The sequence below is a fragment of the Aedes aegypti genome, chromosome 3, assembly GCF_002204515.2.
Source record: "Aedes aegypti strain LVP_AGWG chromosome 3, AaegL5.0 Primary Assembly, whole genome shotgun sequence".
NCBI lineage: Eukaryota > Metazoa > Arthropoda > Insecta > Diptera > Culicidae > Aedes > Aedes aegypti.
Window position 1 is genome coordinate 245,617,264 of NC_035109.1, and position 12,300 is coordinate 245,629,563.

The 12,300-nt window shown below is 36.7% G+C and overlaps 1 protein-coding gene across 4 annotated transcripts in view; it reads left to right on the forward strand.

Annotated features, from left to right (window-relative positions):
* LOC5566586 (E3 ubiquitin-protein ligase SH3RF1) overlaps window positions 1-12,300 on the forward strand; it is a 108,243-nt gene that overhangs the window by 62,312 nt on the left and 33,631 nt on the right. For all 4 annotated transcript variants that reach the window (XM_021854763.1, XM_021854762.1, XM_021854761.1 and 1 more), the window contains exons 3-7: window positions 4,420-4,528; window positions 4,837-5,137; window positions 9,903-10,250; window positions 10,310-10,627; window positions 10,687-10,949. In XM_021854763.1, the coding sequence (XP_021710455.1) occupies window positions 4,420-4,528; window positions 4,837-5,137; window positions 9,903-10,250; window positions 10,310-10,627; window positions 10,687-10,949 (1,339 nt within the window). The remainder of the gene's footprint in view (window positions 1-4,419; window positions 4,529-4,836; window positions 5,138-9,902; window positions 10,251-10,309; window positions 10,628-10,686; window positions 10,950-12,300) is intronic.

Below are 12,300 nucleotides of genomic sequence, written 5' to 3' on the forward strand. Positions count from 1 at the left end.
GATTTGCCTATTAGAAATATGAATGCATTGGCGTCCCACTGCAATAGTAAAGCAATAGGCTTACCGTTTTGATTCATGTTACGGACATTAAGACCTCAGTGAAATATAACTCATCAGAAGGCATATAAAATAAATCATGTTTCTTCGTTAACGAGACTTTAAAACACTTCAAATGATGGGTGAAAAATTTGATTCTGCAACATGAATAATTTTAAATAAGCGAAAATGTGTAAATTTAAAGATTAATGGTCGTATTGAAACTTTTATGGTGTTGTTATCACATATTTGGCTATAAAATCTTCACAATGAAAGCAGAACTCATTTTGACCTTCGGATTTATTTTCTAAATTTCGAATTATGTAAGATGTGACAGTTAGAGAACTTATTAGTTCGGAAAACATTCACTAGATGCCGCTAGTGGCCAAATATTGTATTTGCTTGCATATCAGTTCTGTTATGAGATACAAAATTGGTGTCTTTTACAATGTTGAACAACTAAATCAGTGATCCTCAGCCCTGTTTTTTTCAACCATTTTTATTTTTGAAAGTGGAGAGTTCTCGTAATAATTTAGTTTGATGTCCAGCGATGAGATTCGAAATTGGTGTCGTCAACAAAAGTGTTCAACTTAATGGGATCTATTCGCCCAGAAACATAGTATTTTGGAAAACTCTCCCAAGGTGGCGCTAGTAGACAAGCATACTATTTGGTTATATCCCAATCCAGTGATTGAATACAAAGTTAGTGTTTTTGAGAAAGTTGAAGAACTAAATGAGACCTATTCGCCTGGAAACTTATTACTTTGTAAATCACCTAAATGGCTATACTGGGCACACATTTTATTCGCTTAAATATCAGTCCACTGATTAAATCCAAAGAAAGCTGTTCGCCTAAAACCTTCTTAGTTCAGAAGCCATTTTCATGATGGCGCTAGTCGCCAAATATTTTATTCGCCTATATTGAAGTCCAGTGATGATCTGGTATCTTCGAAAACGATGATCAACTAAAGGAGATATTTTCGCAAAAAAAACATATTAGCTGGGAATTGCTTTTATGTGCGAAACATCAAGGAAACAATCAGTAAGAAATTGGTCTGCCTGGATCAAAATAATAAAATCAATTTCGGATTCAATGCTCCTCACATTTTAAGATGAACCTTGACACCATTTATTGAAGGCTAAAAAAAGAAAACACATGTTTTTCTAGCCTTGATCTTTTGAAGGGAGTGAAGAACAAAAAAAAAAACGACAAATTAACTTATCCATCTATGAACTGAACTCCAAGGGTAAAGAGCGACTACCCATCTTCTTCTTCTTTCTGGCGTTACGTCCCCACTGGGACAAAGCCTGCTTCTCAGCTTAGTGTTCTTATGAGTACTTCCACAGTTATTAACTGAGAGCTTTCTTTGCCGATTGACCATTTTTGCATGTGTATATCGTGTGGCAGGTACGATGATACTCTATGCCCTGGGATGTCGAGAAAATTTCCAATCCGAAAAGATCCCCGACCGGTGGGATTCGAACCCACGACCCTCAGCTTGGTCTTGCTGAATAGCTGCGCGTTTACCGCTACGGCTATCTGGGCCCCTTGGGAATACGACTATGGACAATAAAAACGGAGCTGAATTCCAATTGTGAGATACCTTGGGCGTCAACGGGTTAAAAATACTGTTGAATATCGAGACATGGAACAGGAATGCTTTGGAAGGCTATTTGAGAGGACCATCGTAGTAACCATAAAATGTTGTTTTTAGTATAGTTCCATGAGTCGATATGGTCATGGAACATCAACTCATGGAGGTTTCACTGTAGTTTAACCTTTAGGGTACTGGGTGGCGACATCGAAGTTTCATAACTCTTTATCATTCGATCGAGTTTGATGAGATTTTTAGGAAAAATCGCAAATGAGTTATATTTTTGATGCATGCATTAAAAATTTCGAATTTGGTGATGGTTTATGACATAGATTCGATTTATTGTTTGGGGTACCTTGGGTATTTCCAAATTTAAATGATGGAGGATTGCAAAAAACCTTGTCACATTCATTTAAAAATCATTGTAAATTGATCTCTTTGACATAATTGCATACAAATGAAAAAATGGTCAATTTTTAAAGAATGTTCTAAGGTCAATAATTTGAAACTGCTCGTAAAACAGTAAGATGAGATACAGGTTCTTATGTGGAGGGATTTAATGACAGAATTAAAAAAGAAGATAGTATCAGTTCATTTTAAAGTGAAAAAAATATAAAATTCAAATCATCATACGATAACAGCAGAAGAGGATCCAGAATCAGCCGTTTTGAGCCCTATTGGAAGCTGACACGTAGTGTCCGAAAATTGTCCGAACCACTTTATAATCGATGACATGATTGTCTTTGAAAATGTACACCTATCGGATGTATAAAAATAAATTCAAAATTAAAATGCCAAAACGTGGGTTTGAAGTCTAAATGTCCCCCTTTGGGCAGGACATATGGTCAAAAAGGAGAACATGTCCTTCCAAAGGATACCATATGGTAAGCCTAATTTCATTGGATTTTGGTCCATTGATGCTGTTGCATGTTTCTGTGGAACCAAGGTCAATCGAGTTTGGTTCACGTTTTGCGAGGGCGAAAGGATATTCGTGTTCAGTCGATGATGGATTACCAACTGGTGAGCTCGTTTCAGGCTTATGATTACACAATTGCAATGTTACGTTTTTATATTTCTCAAACCATGTTGGCATAAACCCTTATTATATTTTAAATAATGTTAATATACATATACCTTTCTTTTTTCGTCAGTAGTAAAAATAACCTTTGAATAGTTCGACATTATGAAAGTCGGCGTACTACAGGGTCACGTGTTCTATACGGTTTCTTTTATAAAATATTCATTTTTTTTCTCACATTTACATCGAACTGCATTAAATTAAGAAGATTGAATAGTGTTAAAATTTTTCTTTCAAACTTCTATCATTATTGTTCTTGTATTTTTCAAACAAACTATGCATGGTTCGTCGTTTCAAGTGTCGGCATAAACCCTTATACTTATTAAATAAAGTTTTATTACACATACCTTTCTTTTCTCGTCATTACTAAAAAAAACTGAAAAGTTCAACATTTTAAATGTCGATATATTTTCCTAATCTTCTATCTTAAAATCTCTTTTCACCGCGAGACAAAATGCAAACATAGTTTTAAGTAAAAGTTGTATATTTCCCCCTTATCCATGGATCGCATCACCGACCAAAGGTGACTCTCGGTTCTTTTTCCTGCCTCACTAATAAACACCCTTCCCGTGGTGATTGAGGAGATGCAGAGGTATTCTCAGTCTCTGAAAATAACAATAATTACACCCTAATATTCCTTCCCCATCACAACTGACTGTAAGGACTTGGCAGGCACTGTTATAAATCAATAATATGAGATCTACTAAATTTGCACTTGTATGCGGAAACTCCCATCCCATATTCATTTGGATCGTAGTGCAATTCTTACCAGTTCTGATCAATCACAGAGTAGCAACCATTGACATGTTACAGTCAGTCTATGTTTCTAAATAATTGATTCAATAATCAGTATTTTTTATTTTAACAAAATTTCAATATTTGTTCTGGTATGGAAAAAAACTTTGAAATGTATTTTTTTTTTAACTAGTAATGCAAAATGTCCTCCTTTCTGAAATATCCTTCGGGTAAGCCTAATTAGAGCTCTCTTTTTCCCGCGGGTTTCGTGTAAGTATCTCTGCTTATGGGACCGCGTCCCCCCCTTTTGGCCCTTCATACAACGGTATTATGAATTCAAATTTACATACATACACTCCCGTGTAAAAGTTTAGGTTCACCACCTTAAAAGCATACGAAAGTGTTTTGTTCATATCTCTGTTCTGTATTTTCCATATTCATTTCCATTTGAGGCCCAAACTACTGTGCAAATTTCAGTTGATTGGTTTTAAGATATTCAGCGTGACAATTTTTCGCGCAACGTACAGTAACTCATTGATCACCTCATGGTGCAACATCAATACGGTTTATGACTTCATCCCATTTTTGAGGACGACGCTTCAATTCTATCGCCAACCATAAAACCAATTAACCTCAAGCCTATGATCGATAAACCTGACCCGGTTTGTTGCAACCCAAGGCATATCTGTACTACTCCAGTGATCACATTATACACCTCAATTTTATACACCATGCAATTAAGTCATTATATCATACATTTCACCGTTATCTTTCGCTCTCGTCATCGTCATATGTGTGATTCGCGATATACGCGCCCTTGCTCGCGAAACCAAACATCTCTATGACCCACATGATAAACTCGCAGTCACATGTGCAAACACAGTCCAAGCGATAAATCGGTTTCAAATCACAACAACCAACAAAGTAACTGCAAATGATCTAAAACGCGTATATGCTATTTTTATTCTCTTGCAGGAAATTGTGGCCAGCCACCAGGAGCTTCGGTGCCCAGAATGTCGAGTGTTGGTGGAAATCAAAATCGACGAACTGCCGCCAAATGTGCTGTTGATGCGGATCTTAGAAGGTAAGCTACCAGCCGGGTTAAATCCGTATCACAAGATCTTCCGTTTATCCGGTGAACCACACCGGAGTTCATACATATTAACACAGCCACGGTGTGTCTGAAACCGTCATTAGTGAAAAAAAAAAAATCCTATAAATTCTGCACTTACCATTTGAAAGATATGGATCCTAGCGTCCTCTATCTATCGTGAATAACGATTTCAGCCACACCGTGCAGCTGAACGCATCATATCATGCGGTTCAGTACCCTTCTTATCGCCAGACGATAGTGGTTTATCTTTACCGTATTATCTTTATTTCTCCAAACAGGTATGAAAACAGCTGAGCTGAACAATCAAAACACAAACATAAACAAAGCGGCCCGGACCGGCGTCGGAGGTGGCAGCGGGAACATCTTCAACCTACAATTGCAGCAGCAAAATCACCCAAGCATAGCGTACCATCATCAAGGTTCTTCGAATCATCAACATCAGCAGCAGCAGAAGAACAATAAAAACGATCAACTGCATCACCATTCGCATCAAGGTCGCATCATCGCAGGAAATGCGCTAGATTTATCGAAAATCCCACACGCGAAGGCATTCTACGACTTCGCCTCCAGTGAAACCAGGTAACTAAGTAATGGAATGCACATTGTAAAAGGGGTCCAAAGCGTGTGCAGGTTTCCGCAGACCTACTAAGAGGCGAGAGGCCTTTGTGTGCACCCTACACAAAACAGTCGTAAAACAGTCAATTAGATTTTTTTTCTAGAAAAGCGACGAGTTTGAGCGTTTTTGGTTACATTTCTTACAATGTTTCTGGCTTACATTGGCTCAGGCAGTGTTATAGAATCTTAATTTGAATGTCGCTGGGCTCACTAAATTACCTACATGGAGGTTTTCCTCATAAACGTGAGGTACTTCCATTAGCGCCACTTGAGCGCATAAGTCTGCAAAGATTGATCATTTATTAAAATTGTTAAATTAAAAAAAGATGCCAATGCTTAAAAAGCTCAGAATACACTGTTCAAGATGTATTCTTCTTTGTGGGATTTTTCCACATCTTATACTGGCAACTATTTCAGAATGAGATTTCTGCAAATATCTTCTCAGGGTTTCTGACCAATTGCACCAGAATTTTCTCTAAGAATGTGTTTTTAAATTAATGTTCCATGGTGTTCTGTCTTGAATAATTCTAGTAATTTATCAAGAAACTGTTCCAAGAATCCGGATAGATATTCCTCCAAGGTTTTTTAACTTGCATCATTGTATTTACTTCTTTTCCTTTAAAAAATATTTAGAGATTCACTTATTTTTCCAGTTTTTTTAGCACCATAGTGGTTTTTAAACTCTTCCAAAAGTCCTTGAGAAAAATATCTCCAAGAATACTTTCAGAGCCTCATAAAGGAAATCCGTCAAGAGTTTTTGAAGGAAATCCTTAAGTAATATCTGAAAGAACTCTTGGGAGAAAAACTTTAAAACTTTTGCAAAAACTACAGCAACGATCTCCAAAAGATCTCCTGAATCCTCGAAGAAGCCTTACTATATTCTTCTGAAAATTTGCTGGAAGGTTGAAAATCACTAAAAGTATATTTCGATGACATCGTGCTGAAATTTCTGGAGAAATACTAATTATTAATTATTGGAGAAATCACTAGGGGGGCACTGGGAAGATTGTTGATAAAATCCATCAACAAATATGAAAACCTAAATCAAATTTCTTTGATGATTTTACAGTAAACAGAAGTAAATATTTACACTAAAGTTTTTTTATACGGTTTTTTTTGCACGTTTTATTTTTACACGGCTTTTTTTACATGCCTTTCGGAATTTACACGGTACTTTTTTTGTACGGAATTCGGAATTATCATTTTTTTACTTATTCACACGGATTTCGGAATTAACACGTTTTTTTCTTATTTACACGGATTCCAGAATTAACACGGTTTATTTTTACACAGATTCCGGAATTAGCGCGGAATTTTTTTGCACGGCATGGGGAACCGTGTAAAAAAAGACCTTAGTGTATTCGAGAAAACTCTAATTGCTGTATATGTAACCAATGAAAAAAAATTATGGACAAAATCCTGGAGAGCAAAGAGTTGGGCTCTCTGGTGGAATTTTTGGATTAATCCTTGGAAGGTGTACTAGAGGAAAAATTAGAATTATTTTTTTAATTTCTCGGTGAAAACATTCAGTAAGGTTTCTATACATGAATTCTTGGAGGAATCCTTAGAAAAAAATATGGGAGGAATACAAGAGCGTAAGCAAACTTTTCTAAGGAGTAAGAGGCTTTGGTTTGGCCCCTCTTTATTTTGCTTGTTTTATGCAAATGTTTTATGGTTTGAAGATTCCCAATAATCGAAATGTTAGATACTCAGGATCAACTTTTGTTTTTCATTGTACACTACTGTTGAATGGTACAAGGCCTTCATACATTTACCTAAGGTTTCTCCAGGATAAATTCCTACAACGTTACTTTTAGCACTAACTCCAGAATTACTTTAGACATCTCCCAGATAGTTTGTCGAATTATTTTTGCGAGGTAATGAAACATAATTTCTCATGGAATTCTTGTAGATATTCTTCCAGAAATTATTTTGGAGTTTGTGAAATTTCCTGGAGTTCTTCCAAATAATTAATAATAAAACCTGGTATTCCTATAGACTTGTTTGAAGGATACTTGCTGAAGTTTTTTCAAGGGGTCAAGATATCTATCAACAAATTCAATTGCTGCTTTGGAAATTGGTTCGTTGAACATAAATGTCAGATCGGTCAGTCACAGAACTCGACCGTCTTCGATTTGGCTTGAATTTCACTATGTTCTCGGTATGGTAGAATCAATGGTTTCCACAGGTAATCGATCATTATTGTTCAATAATAAATTTTGAAAATGGTCTACGAGTTTTTGCTTGCGATTCAATTGAAAAATTCTAGCACTGAATCTGATGATGAAGGAATTGTAGTAAATCGTTTGGACTAAAAAAATGCTCCTGAAAAAATATGTTTTTTAATCATGGAAAATAAAAAAAAAAAATAAATTTTGAATTATGTCAAAACCCGTTTTTTTTTTGTTTTTATCATAGAATCTTGATGGAAAACAGATATTCATGAATTAATTAACTCATTACGATGGATAAATTATGAGTGTCATTATGAAAAAAAATCCACGTGCTCAGGTGGGATTCGAACCAACGATTCTTGTATGCCAGACGAGTGCTTTACCTACTAAGCTACCGAGCCACTTGGTGACCCAATAACTCGGAAGGTTACAATTTTCGAGTTCAAAGCCCAATAGTTCACGCTGGCCATTCTCATTACCAATATCTATCCATCTCGTTGAGGGTGAGAATGGGTCAAAAAAAGGTATGTACGATTTATTTATCGAATAACTATCGCAATTTAACTCCAATAAACTTCAAATTTGGTTTGTATGTACTTTGATGATACATTAACAACTGTTCAAAAAATTAAAGAAATATATTTATTCACAGCGGCACCACAACGTTTTTCCCCAGATATGGAACTAGATTTTTCTAATAAATTCCGTGCAAGAACTCATCAGCCAAGTTCAAAAGTTATTGTTGATTCATAAAGATCGATTTATCTATGGAAAACACGGGAGCAAGCCATTTGGCATAAAGTCATTTGTCATATGGTCATTTGGTATAACGTCATCATTTGGCATAATTACCAATTGGCATATCAGTCATTTGGCACAAAGAGTATTTGGCATAATCATAATTATAGCCGTTCTTTCAAAAGATGGCTGTTATTGATGAAAAAATGTACATTATGCTAAATGTCCTTTATGCCTAATGGACTTATACCAAATGACCTCATGCCAAATTGCTCTATGTCGAAATACCCAGACCTGGAAAATACTTATTCTACCTCACCGAAAACATGTGTAATTTGTTATTCTTAATCGACGATTATCGGGCGAATTTTTATAATTCAACTCATTCTGAATGGAATTCGTCAGTAGTAAAATTTGAAGGAATCACTGAATTAGCTCCTTGCATAAGAGTTATTGTAATCTACTATTAAACTAGTTGCTGAAAGAATCCTGTAAAACATTAGAACAACTTTTTTAAATGTTCAATTACCTTGGAACCAGACCCCCTGGACTCCTTATCCTTACATTAACCATAGAAAGACACTCACTCTTCACTTTAACGTTACAGTGCACTGTGCTTTATTTTCTCGATTTCATGCGCTTTTTGAATAGCGCCCAAACCGTTTAACATTTTTCATGTCTTCTACAAAGTTGTTAAACATCTTAAAACGCGTGTTTTTGCTGAATGTCGCACCTCTCTATCTCTTAAGTAAAAGAATTATCAGTCTTATTCGTTTTAAGGTGAAGATGAATCGAAGCCAAACTTCATATTTTCAAGAGCACAAATCTGGAGAACCGAACACCCGTTTGAGCTGAAAATTTAATCGATTGGTCACCACCAGCTAGTGACCAATCGATTAAGTTTTCAGTTTAAATGGATGTTTGGTTCTTCAGATTTGTGCTCTTGAGAATTTGAGCTTTGGCTTTGATTCATCTTCACCTTAATATGGCTTATTTGTTTGATAGTAAAAACACATGCAAAGACTCTCATAGACAAAAAATTTTATCAACTGCCGGAAGGGGAGATATGGCACTTTCATAATTTGTAAGAGTTGTCTGCGCCATTTTGCGCCGAAGCTAGTTATAGAGGCCTAAACTACCCCTTGAAAAAAGAGTAATTCATCAATAACTTAGTTACTTCAAAAGATAGCGTAATGACAACGGCATACATCTCAAAAAGTATAAGAGATAGAAAAATCGTGTCTTCGACAAAGTTGTTTCAAATTGCCAATTCTAAATCTAAATCTAAATGTTTTGAAAAAATAGTTTTTCTATTTCACTGCTAGGTGGATTGATCACAAAACTTTTTGCATTAAAAGATGCGCTTTAATACACCAAGAAACTTCTTCGAACAAACTATATCGCTAAAATCAACGGTTTGGGCGCTATTCAAAAAGCACATGAAATCGAGAGAATAAAACACAGTGCAGTGTTTGTATTTTTTCTTAGCTGAAAATTTCATTTTTGATAAAAGCTAGAATTATAACATAAATTTCCAAATAAATTTGAATACCTATAAAAGCACCTTGTTTTGAAAACTTATCCACATATTAACATCTATGTAACTTTGAAATGGTAATCTCAATAGATATATTCATATCATCACAAATAAAAAAATGAGCGAGATCGATTTAAGCTCAATTAGTTTATTAAGTTGTTAAGGTTTATGTCCACTTCATGCTAGAGGAACTACCCGAACAACATTTTTAAATGTTCTATAATTTTTCATGTTACCGGTACAATGTAATAACCATATTTCTTCTTTCGTTTAAATATAGTGACATCAGCTTTAAAAAGGGCGACATCGTCATCCTGAAGAAGAAAATCGACCACAACTGGTGCGTCGGGGAAGTCAACGGAAAAGAAGGTGCTGTTCCGTTGAACCACTTGCAAGTGATAGTGCCGCTACCGTATCCTCAGTGTAAAGCGCTGTACGATTTCAGCATGGGACCGAACGACGAGGAAGGCTGTCTGACGTTCAAAAAAGGAGCTCTCATCCACGTGCTTCGGCGGGTGGACCAAAACTGGGCCGAAGGGCGGATAGCAGATAAAATAGGAATTTTCCCAATTTCTTTCGTTGAGATGAATAGTCTGGCGAAGCATATGATGGATTCGGCGTTGAAACAGTAAGTTGTTATTTCTTCAAAGATCATACTCTATCTTTCAACATCGATTTTTATTACAGTATTTTGGCCAGCGCTTCAAACAATCGAACTGTCCCTCCGACACCTTTCGACCTCAATGCCAGTGATACGACCAGTTCGAGTGTAACCACCAGTCCTAATACTTCCAACAGCACAACCAGTTCTAATTCCAGTACAGCACCAAGTAGTCCTACGTCTAATTTCTTAACTACATCAACCGCTGCTTCCACGACGGTAGCAGGGAGTAATTCCAGCAGTAAAGAACATCATAAGGAGAAACGTCACTCTCTAACGACCTTTGTAGCTAGTTCTAGTGCGGGTATTGCTAATGTCGGAGGACCTCTGAATCACCCTAATCGGTAAGAATGAACTCTATTGTTATTCCAAACTGTTAGTCTAATTCAAGCTTCATTTTTAGCCACTCCGCTGAAATTTTGAGCACACCTGATGCGGATCGACAACAACAGCCATCATCTCATCCGCCGAGTACGGTGCCGATTGCGTCCTCCGATCTGCCACAACAGTCGAGCCGACCTGATATGCTTAACTATCAGAAGTCGAATGCTGCAAAGGCCGCTAGTCAATATTACCAACATCAGCTGCCCCAACTACCCGCTACCTACATCGCTCTCTACCCGTACAAACCCCAGAAACCGGACGAACTAGAGCTGAAAAAAGGATGTAAGTTAATGTTTGCTGTGACCTGAGGAACTTTCTAATTAAGATCTACTATTCATGTCCACGAGTTTCTATAAAAAATATCTTTATGACACAAGTCTTTCCACAATCGATAAAACACTGTGATGTCAATATTGCGACGTTGGGGATTTATTAAAGTATTGTGCGCTTGCTAAACCCAAAGTGACTATTTTTACCTGAAAACTTGTCTAGAACACTACGGGATGTGCCCAATGTGGCCCTCTACGGAACGTGGCTAAATCTTTCAATATGTCTTTCTTTGATCTTGTCATGAATAATCAATCATTAACTTTGACACGTTTTAAAGTAGGTTTCGTAGCGTTTATACATGTGACCATTTTCATCGAAAAATCAGATTACCATTTCAATGACATTCAAAGATTTCGTTTTCAATATGAAATATTTTTCTTTGATTATGCTCTGATTATTATGCTCGATATTATGAAGATTTACGTGGGCTGGTGTTTTTCCTTTATTTAGTTAACGTCTAAACTAGAGATGGGCGACTCACTCGCGAATCACTCAAAAGAGTCGACTCTCGAAAATGAGTGAACGTATCACGATTCGTTTCAAACGAATCATGATTCATTCACGCCGACAATTTTGGAAGAGGGCCTTAATATTTTTTAAGTTGGATTTATCAGAGTCAAACAATACGGACATGTATGAATAGTTCAAGTTGCTGTACAAAAAATATTCTCATTCAAAAATTGTTATATTTTCCTTCTTTTGTGTGAAATATTTTTCATTTTTGATATAATAAAATGAGTCACTGAATCGATCAAAAGAGTCAATTCACTTTCGTGAGTAAATCACCTACGGCTCACTCCTAGAATTTGACCATTTTGTTCATCTCTAGTCTAAACAGATAACACTGAATCAACAATTTCACGCTACAATACTCGGTTCGTGGCCGCATCTTTCTATTGTCGGTTTTGCCCCACGCTCGCCTAATCGCTGTGCACTTGATTCGCCCACCTAGCTCGCTGAGCTCTACGCCTTCTTGTACCAACCGGATCCGAAGTGAACACCATTTTTGCAGGGTTGCTGTCCGGCATTCTTGCAACATGCCTTGCCTACTATACGCTTGCAGCTTTGGACATCTTCTGGATACTGAGTTCGCTGTGGTTCATCATTCGACGCCTCAAATCGTTTTCCTGCACACCACCAAAGATCGTCCTATGCACCCGTCGTTCGAAGACTCCAAGTGCTTACAGGTCCTTCTCGAGCATTGTCCACGTTTCATGCCCGTAGAAGACTACCGGTCTCATGAGCGTTTTGTACATAGTTCATTTGTTACGAGAGTGAATCTTTTTTGTCAGCAAACAAATTG